Below are 9,632 nucleotides of genomic sequence, written 5' to 3'. Positions count from 1 at the left end.
AATAGAAACAATTTTTTGTTTTATTATTTTTTTCCCCATACTTTAGCTATTCCTAGCTTTTTTCAAACGCCCTGATAAGCTCGTGCATCGCTGAACCTTTCTCATCCTGCTGTGTTTTTGAGAAATCTATCCTGCTAGCATCACCTGCATGTGTCATTAACATGTAATGAAGTACAACTTTCAGGAAGCAGCGTTAGTAAATTCAGTAAGCAGGAACTGAACCCAGTTGTGTTTGATCTCAGCTGGAGATCGTGGCGTGGGAAGACGGTGGTCTGGTTCTCTGGCTTTGACGTTGAACCGTCTTTGATCTAATCCTGATGCAGTGTTCCTCACGTTCTGTTTTTCTCTGTTTCTCAGGTGGTTTCTGTCCAGAACAGCAGAGTTTCTGCCTCCTGTCAAGATGAACATCGGCTTCAACAGGAAAAAAGGTAGGAGACGTGTCGGCGCCGCTCCGTCTGCCGTCGGTAGCGGGCGGTTTGACTGATAACTCGGAGCCGGTGTTAATCCGTCAGTTTTACTGCTCTGGCAGCAGTCGGCTTGTGTTGAGCTTATAGAGTTGCAGTGCTGCTGTTAAAAGAAGGAACCGATGACCAGGCCGAGCACACGGAAATGACCCCAGTTAAAGTTTAGTGTTGTATTTATTTTATAAGCATACTGGCCAGACTGAAAAAAATACCCTTCATCAGTGTAGAAATCTCACAGGGCCTTTTTACACCTGGTCCCTTCACGTGTTGTCTCTGATCCGATAGCTATCTGATTTATTAAAACTGTCCCGTTTACATCAGGCCACATAAACGCGTCTGACGTGACGTGCGAGTGACGTACTTCCGTTTGGGAGGAGTTTAGCGCTGACGTATGTGGCTTGAACAACCACATTCATTTACACCTGTCCAGTTTCATCTGGAACGCGTCCCAGACCACCTCCTGAAAGGGTTTGTACCATCAGGTTTATATCCAGGAGAGAGAGAGAGAGAGAGAGAAAGAAAGCGGTCGAGGAGAGAGAAGAGAGGGGGAAGGTATTATATTTAATTTTACCCTAAACCTTAGATCTCTATATATCTATATCTCTATATAATATAGATATATACATTTCTCTATTCTATCTAATCTGCTTTTACTTCTGCTCCCATCTTCTCCCTCAATCTATTCTCTCATTATATATATATCCCTCTTTCTCTTCTCTATACTTATGATTTTTACTTATCTCTTTATAATCAATATAATATATCTATATATTTCATATTTATCCTTCTTAATAATCTGATCTTTTCCTTCTTCTCTTCTCCATCATATATCACTCTCTCATTATCTTCCTCCTATCTCTCTCTCATATCCATCATTTATATTATTATACTCTGCTTTTTCGTTCTTCTATTTCTCCCTCAATCTCTCTCTCTCTCTCTCTCTCTCTCTCTCTCTCTCTCTCTCTCTCTTCTCTCTACTCTGCTTTTTTGTTCTCTTTCTCCCTAAATCTCTCTCTCGCTCTCTCTCTCCCTCCCTCTTTCTCTTCTCTCTACTCTGCTTTTTCCTTCTTCTCTTTCTCCCTCAATCTCTCTCTCTCTCTCTCTCTCTCTCTCTCTCTCTCTCTCTCTCTCTCCCTCTTTCTCTTCTCTCTACTCTGCTTTTTCCTTCTTCTCTTTCTCCCTCAATCTCTCTCTCTCTCTCTCTCTCTCTCTTCTCTCTACTCTGCTTTTTCCTTCTTCTCTTTCTCCCTCAGTCTCTCTCTCTCTCTCTCTCTCTCTCTCTCTCTCTCTCTCTCTCTCTCTCTCTCTCTCTCTCTCTCTCTCGCTCAGTGAAATGTATTCTTCAGAGAGACTTTATGGTGGTCACAGGAACACCGCTTCATCTTCATCCTCTTCATCACACCCACCTTGTCATCAATGATTGTCCTAAAGCTCACTGTGTTGTATCGTTTACACATCAGGAGTTTTTATCAGCTTTGTTATTTAGAGAGAAATTTTACTATAAGGATTAAAGACGAGGGCGGAGTTATGAGCCGTTAAGGGTGTGTCTACGGTCTGACTGACAGGAGCAAGATAAATAGCAGGCTGTTTTATTTAGTTGCTTTGATCGCATTGTTCCAACAATTACGTTTTATAATTTCCTTACAGAACTGTAAGCAGTTCAATTCACCGAGTCGGAGTTCACACCGAGAGAATGTCCAAAAACAGCAGCTTTTTTACTGCTAACGTTAGCATGTTCAGTGCCGCGGGTCATGTGTTCGGATTTGTTTGTCCGCTCGTGCTGTGTAAAGTTTCACTTCCTGTATTAGAAATGCTCAGTGCAGTGGGTTCACAGCTTCATCCTGAGCTTCATCGTGGACGTTTTACCAACGTTTTTGACTTTATATTTCTCCTACAGATAAACCCACCATGCACAGCCCCGAGGCTCTGGTGAAGAATTACGTAGCTTACAGCGCTAAGGTAGAGTATAGAGCTTTAAAAAAAAAACTTCTGCTCCTATTCCTTCTTTTCCTTCTCTGTGAGATTTCATTACTAGAGTGAAGTTCTACAAAATCACTTTTGCTCTGATGAAACTTTTCTAACCACCGTGCTATAATAAACCGACGAGATTCGATCTGTACTCGGTGGCGCGAGTCTGTGAAAGGTGTTAGAGGGAAAAAAATGTATTTCTATTTCTTTCTTAGCCGCCAACGACGTGAGAAGCTGCTGTGAAATGTCCAAATAATTTCTGAGTCAATTTAACTACTTACGATTGTCTGACCTTAGCATGACATAAAGATCCATATCATGACCTTAGCATGACATAAAGCTCCATATCACGACCTTAGCATGACATAAAGTATCTCCCTGGTAAAGATCCATGACTAATAGCACCACCTGAAACACATTTTGTTTTTTTCATAGATAAATATCTAGCGAACTCACCAGCGAAATAACTAGCGTTTGATTTCATTTAGCGACAGTCTGCTGGCATAATTACACGAGTTACTAACTAACTAAATGATCACTAGCGACTGCTAAAGCGTCTTCTTTTGTTAAATAGTCGATAAATACAGTTTTTCTGACTGAACTATGATCCAAGCTGCTAGCTCGCTAAGCTAGCTAAGCGACTAGCTGTTCGTCTTTGAAGAGATCGATATTTTAGCAGATTTATAGATTTTTAATAAAAAGGTTAAAGTGATCAATGTATGATGCTGAAAGTCTATGAAACACTAGTATGAATATATTTTATTTGCAGCGACAGAAAGGTCAGGGACCCGAAGGATTAGCGTAGCATTGGTGTTAATATAGCTGAAATGTGAGGCCCGATCTTATGCAGAAGTGGATCGGTACACTGTGTGTGTATGTGTGTGTGTGTGTGTGTGTTGATATATGGAAGCTTCTGTGTGAGAAGAAACAGCTATAAATGCTGAGAGAGGTCTAAACCCTGAGGTGTTTTATTTCCCCTGTATTCCCTTCCTCTTCCTCACACTGTCACATCGTCTTTCTAGCAAACACATAAATATTTCTCTCTCTCTCTTTCTCTCTCTCTCTCTCTCTCTCTCTCACACACACACACACACACACACACACACACACACACACACACACACACACACACACACACAATGTTCTATTATGCATTACATGAATTTAAAGGTGTTTTTTGTGACATTTCTAGTTTTTAGGATTCACGGAGGTCGACCAGCCAAAAGGCACAGATGTTGTTCGGGGGGCTGTGAGAAAACTGAAGGTGAACTGCTTCAAAAAATAGTGCATTTTAGTGCATTTTAGCTACTGCATATATACTTATGCTATGCTAAACTGAATAAAGTACAATTAGCTTGATGACCTGAGGTTTAATGGCAAAAACAAGCACTTTTCTTGAATAATTTCTGATCATTTGTAAGCTTTTGACTTTCTTCACAATTACAGTAGGATTTGCTTAAGGTTATTTATGTCGCCCCCTACTGGCTAATTAAATGATACAGCACACGTTCATGATGCTTTGGGGTTTTTTTTAGTTTCAGAGGCATATCAAAAAGTCAGAGGGGGAAAAAATTCCTAAAGTCGAGCTACAGATTTCCATATACGGGGTCAAAATATTGGATCCAAAAACAAAGGTATGTAATGCATTTATATATATATATATTTATATTGAGTATATTGATGTGAATTTTATTGCTCACACACAGAGACAGAAGAAAGAATTGGCATAAAAATACTGTATGTTTCTTGCATGTAGGATGTCCAGCATAACTGCCAGCTGCACAGGATGTCCTTCTGCGCTGACGATAAAACGGACAAACGAATCTTCGCCTATATCTGCACAGAGCCTGACACCAAGAAACACCTGTGCTACGTGTTCTACAGCGAGAAATGTGTACGTCTGCCATGTGTGTGACTACTGAACCACTGAAGGAGGGCACAAGACAAGGCGTCTTGTTTGTTTGATTGATTGATTGATTGATTGATTGATTGATTGATTGATTGATTGTTGACATTCGGTTGTAGGCAGAGGAGATCACCATCGCTATCGGCCAGGCGTTTGACCTGGCGTATAAAATGTTCCTGCAGTCCGGGGGGAAAGACGTGGAGACTAGAAAGCAGATAGGAAACTTACAAAAGAGGGTGAGAGCAGAAATGATACACAACATTAATGCTGAAATAATGACACTTGGGTTTGTTTATTTTGTCGAAAAGTTGACATTCTGCTCTTTAAACTCAGTTGTCATCCACCTTTCCTTCCTTCCTTCCTTCCTTCCACCTAACCTTCTGTCTTTAGGTCGGCGTAAAACATTTACAACATTGTTAACGAGAATTGAACTGTTGTTCATTGAGAGATATTTTTTAAGCGATGTGTTTGTTCTTATTTAAGATTCAGGATTTGGAAATGGAAAACACAAAGCTGAAGAAACAACTTCAGTGTCTGGAGGATCAGCTGATCTGCACACAGTCGTCACCGGTACGGAGACCATTCATCTGTGTTACATTCACTTCCCCTGTGTATCTTATTCACTTTGTTTAATGTTTTCTTACACCTTTTTCTTCTCTCTCTCTCTCTCTTTCTCTCTCTCTCTCTCTCTCTCTCTCTCTCTCTCTCTCTTTCTCTCTTTCTCTCTCTCTCTCTATCACTCTCTCTCTCTCTGTCTCTCTCTCTTTCTCTCTCTCTCTCTTTCTCTCTCTTTATCCCTCTCTATCTCTGTCTCTCTTTCTTTCTCTCTTTCTCTCTCTCTCTTTCTCTCTTTATCACTCTCTCTTTCCATTTCCGTTTCTCTCTCTCTCTCTCTTTATCCCTCTCTCTCTCTCTCTCTCTCTCTCTCTCGCTCTCTCTCTCTCTCTCTCTCAGCTGTTGAATGTTACCTCCTTGACCGAGGCCTGCGTGTTGTCTCCCTCTCCGTCCTGCTGTAACGATGACGTCTCCTCACTGTCCTCTCTAGAGATTTCCTCTGTCACACTAACGCCTCTCAGTTCCCCCGATTCCGGACAGTCAGCAGGCCTTCTGACTCCGCCTCCCGCTAAACCCGCCCACTCGTTCCCGTCCAACGGCTTCATCGTTCCACGACCTCGTGTACACGTGTTTTGTTTTTTTCCGCTAACAATGCTAACACTCTTTTGATTGATTAATCAGCAACACGTCGTAGCCTTTATCTGTCTGTTGCTACACGTGTGTGAGATAAATAAAACACTTTGAGCTGAAGTTGTACGGTTGAACAGGAACCTCGCGTCATCTCGTTTCTGATCGTGTTGTAACTTTGGATGTGTGTCTTCAGGCTGGTAGCATCCCGGTGAAAACAACCTCCACAGATATATTTGACATGGTACCCTTTACAGCCGGATCTTCATTGTCGAGGACACAGATGTGTAACGTGCCTCCTGTAGGCAAAAGTGAGTTGTCTAGAATTTATCCTTAATTTTTTATTTATTTGTTTGTTTATTTATCTATCTATCTATCTATCTATCTATCTATCTATCTATCTATCTATCTATCTATCTATCTATCTATCTATTTATTTAAACCTATGAATTTTATGATTAATCTTTTTTAATTTTCTTTTTTTGTAACAGTCTTTGATTAAGCAAACAAAAATCTCAGGCAAAGCTACGAGTTTGCTTTGACTAAGCAGATGAAAAGAAAGTGTTATTGCATCATAAAACAAAGCAGCCAATCGTGATGATTATGCAAATCCAAGCCAAGGAGCAGCAGCATTGTAGCAGACAGTAAAGTGCAGTGTTAGTGTTTTTATCCCTTCTGTCCTGCAGGTACAGATCTTTTTGGAGCTTTTCCCTTTGACCCCTTTACCTGCGGACTCGCGGACTACCCTCCGGACGTCCAGTCCAAACTGGCCGAGATGCAGGTGGACTTTACTTTACAAACTAACCGTAACTGGGCTTCTTTTTTAAAGGGACACGGGACATCTGTGTCTGTCGGTTCATGGCGATTTTTGTAGTCGATGTTTTCAGACCACTCAGACACACGCAGTGTGAGGTGGGATTAGATTAAAGCAGAGATCCGTGTTTAACTGTATATTTTAGTCAACATCCCTTGAGCTTGTGTCAGTAGATCAGGGTCGGGGGTTCGATCCCCGCCTCCGCCTTGTGTGTGTGGAGTTTGCATGTTCTCCCCGTGCCTCGGGGGTTTCCTCCGGGTACTCCGGTTTCCTCCCCCGGTCCAAAGACATGCATGGTAGGTTGATTGGCATCTCTGGAAAATTGTCCGTAGTGTGTGAGTGTGTGAGTGAATGAGAGTGTGTGTGTGCCCTGTGATGGGTTGGCACTCCGTCCAGGGTGTATCCTGCCTCAATGCCCGATGACGCCTGAGATAGACACAGGCTCCCCGTGACCCGAGACGTTCAGATAAGCGGTAGAAAATGAATGAATGAATGAATAATACACGTCTACAGTACAGCGAGGTTATACAACTGTACCTTTAAATGTATGTACTGTATGTTGACAAGCAAATAAACGAATGGCTTCTCTCTCTCACACTGTGTCTCTCTCTCTTTCTCTCTCTCTCTCTTTGTCTGTACAGCGACAAAGATGGTTTGTAAACTGTTTATTTTCCTTTTTTCCCCGTTTTGTCATGTAGTGAAGTGTGTGAAGAGCTAATCGCTTGCATGTGAAGTGATTTTGTTCCCTCTTATCGATGCTGCATGGATGATTTTTAGATGCAGTTCAGATTTTAAAAAAAAACGCGACGAGGCACGAGCCGAGTCTGCGATCGACAGACGCGTGTTTTTATCTGTCGTGTTCGAAGTGCATGTGGAGAATTAACCTCTTTCAGACCAAACCGTCACTGCGAACCTGACAATGATTATTGTTTTTTGTTTTTAACTGCATCACTAAATGTATTAGTTCTTGTTGTTGTTGTCATTTTTTCTTCAAAATCCTACAGTTTTCTCGATTTTCCAATATTTCTTCTTTCCTTTCAGGAGGGGTTCAAAATGGGTCTGACTCTAGAGGGCGCCGTTTTCTCTCTGGAGCAAGTGGACAGTCGGTGCTGAAGACAAACGGCACTGCTTCTGACATCTGAACAGAACTTTCAGTGTTTCTAATTACGGTGTGTATTAAGGGAAGACATTTTGGACAGACCAGCAGCAAGTAGCAAATTCTTTCTATTTTTATATTGCAGAAGGTTCAAGATCTGTAGCCACACACACACACACACACACACACACACACACACACACACACACACACACACACACACACACACACACACACACACATCCTGCTGCAAAACAAGTCTGTCGTATTTATGTGGCTGAAATGCTTTGGGTTGGTGTTTTTTTTTCCCGGTGGTATTTCCGCTCACATTTTTCCTCAGTAATGTTTGCACTCTCTCTCCGTCGGTCCCCAGACACACAAATACTCCACCTTTATGTAGAACATCTAATATTTGCTTTATAAATATTTGCTAATATTGTCCTCGGTAAACTCGCTGAATGTTACGACTGTTTTCCTGCTGAAGCTTTAAAACAAATGTACATTTCTCCGTCGAAGTTTTGTCTGTGTTCTTCTGCATTAAAGCCGTGATTCAAATCTTTTTGTTTGGTTTTTTAAGAGAAACTTCACACCCTGTATGAAGATATTTAAAAAGTCGTGAAAAAGGCGGGAAGTTGTGGCCTAGTCTGACTCCTAACCCTAAGGTTGTGGGTTCGAGTCTCGGGCCGGCCACGACTGAGGTGCCCTTGAGCAAGGCACTGGATCCCCCCCCCAACTGTGTGTGTGTTTTCACTGCTGTGTGTGTGTTCACGGCTGTATGTGTGTGTGTTCACTGCTGTGTGTGTGTTCACGGCTGTATGTGTGTGTGTTCACTGCTGTGTGTGTGTTCACGGCTGTATGTGTGTGTGTTCACTGCTGTGTGTGTGTTCACGGCTGTATGTGTGTTCACTGCTGTGTGTGTGTGTGTGTGTGTGTTCACTGCTGTGTGTGTGTTCACGGCTGTATGTGTGTTCACTGCTGTGTGTGTGTGTGTGTGTGTGTGTGTGTTCACGGCAGTATGTGTGTTCACTGCTGTGTGTGTGTTCTCGGCTGTGTGTGTGTTCTCGGCTGTGTGTGTGTGTGTTCACGGCTGTGTGTGTGTGTTCACGGCTGTGTGTGTGTGTGTTCACTGCTGTGTGTGTGTGTGTGTGTTCACTGCTGTGTGTGTGTGTGTTCACTGCTGTGTGTGTGTGTGTTCACTGCTGTGTGTGTGTGTGCTCACTGCTGTGTGTGTGTGTGCGTGTTCACTGCTGTGTGTGTGTGTGTGTGTTCACTGCTGTGTGTGTGTGTGTGTTCACTGCTGTGTGTGTGTGTGTGTTCACTGCTCTGTGTGTGTGTGTTCACTGCTGTGTGTGTGTGTGTTCACTGCTGTGTGTGTGTGTGTTCACGGCTGTGTGTGTGTTCACTGCTGTGTGTGTGTTCACTCCTGTATGTGTGTGTGTGTGTGTGTGTGTGTGTGTGTGTGTTTTCACGGCTGTGTGTGTGTTCACTGCTGTGTGTGTGTGTGTTCACTGCTGTGTGTGTGTGTGTTCACTGCTGTGTGAATGTGTGTGTGTGTGTTTGTGTGTGTGTTCACTGCTGTGTGAATATGTGTGTGTGTTCACTGCTGTGTGAATATGTGTGTGTGTGTGCGTGCACACTGCTGTGTGTGTGTGCACTGCTGTGTGTGTGTGTGCACTGCTGTGTGTGTGTTCACTACTGTGTGTGTGTGTGTGTGTGTGTGTGTTCACTGCTGTGTGTGTGTGTGTGTGTGTGTTCACTGCTGTGTGTGTGTGTGTGTGTGTGTGTGTGTGTGTGTGTTCACTGCTGTGTGTGTGTGTGTGTGTGTGTGTGTGTGTGTGTTCACTGCTGTGTGTGTGTGTGTGTGTGTGTGTGTGTGGTGTGTGTGTGTGTGTGTGGTGTTCACTGCTGTGTGTGTGTGTGTGTGTGTGTTCACTGCTGGTGTGTGTGTGTGTGTGTGGTGTGTGTTCACTGCTGTGTGTGTGTGTTCACTGCTGTGTGTGTGTGTGTGTGTGTGTGTGTGTGTGTGTGTGTTCACTGCTGTGTGTGTGTGTGTGTGTGTGTGTGTGTGTGTGTGTGTGTGTGTTCACTGCTGTGTGTGTGTGTGTGTGTGTGTGTTCACTGCTGTGTGTGTGTGTGTGTGTTCACTGCTGTGTGTGTGTGTGTGTGTGTGTGTGTGTGTTCACTGCTGTGTGTGTGTGTGTG

The 9,632-nt window shown here is 43.1% G+C and overlaps 1 protein-coding gene across 4 annotated transcripts in view; it reads left to right on the top strand.

The window, feature by feature from the left end:
• gulp1b (GULP PTB domain containing engulfment adaptor 1b) overlaps positions 1–7,985 on the top strand; it is a 28,565-nt gene extending 20,580 nt beyond the window's left edge. Inside the window, exons 2-12 of one of the 4 annotated variants that reach the window (XM_027160129.2) lie at positions 358–428; positions 2,362–2,423; positions 3,625–3,696; positions 3,968–4,066; positions 4,189–4,326; positions 4,458–4,574; positions 4,822–4,908; positions 5,293–5,514; positions 5,717–5,831; positions 6,207–6,301; positions 7,376–7,985. In XM_027160129.2, the coding sequence (XP_027015930.2) occupies positions 358–428; positions 2,362–2,423; positions 3,625–3,696; positions 3,968–4,066; positions 4,189–4,326; positions 4,458–4,574; positions 4,822–4,908; positions 5,293–5,514; positions 5,717–5,831; positions 6,207–6,301; positions 7,376–7,447 (1,150 nt within the window). In that variant the 3' untranslated portion in view covers positions 7,448–7,985. The remainder of the gene's footprint in view (positions 1–357; positions 429–2,361; positions 2,424–3,624; positions 3,697–3,967; positions 4,067–4,188; positions 4,327–4,457; positions 4,575–4,821; positions 4,909–5,292; positions 5,515–5,716; positions 5,832–6,206; positions 6,302–7,375) is intronic. The other 3 variants (XM_027160130.2, XM_027160132.2, XM_027160133.2) reach the window with 3 other exon arrangements.
• The last annotated feature ends 1,647 nt before the right edge of the window (positions 7,986–9,632 follow it).

The sequence above is a fragment of the Tachysurus fulvidraco genome, chromosome 5 (assembly GCF_022655615.1).
Source record: "Tachysurus fulvidraco isolate hzauxx_2018 chromosome 5, HZAU_PFXX_2.0, whole genome shotgun sequence".
NCBI classification, from domain to species: Eukaryota; Metazoa; Chordata; class Actinopteri; order Siluriformes; family Bagridae; genus Tachysurus; species Tachysurus fulvidraco.
The sequence above is the reverse complement of the archived record's forward strand: the minus strand, read 5'-3'. Positions and strand labels throughout refer to the sequence as shown.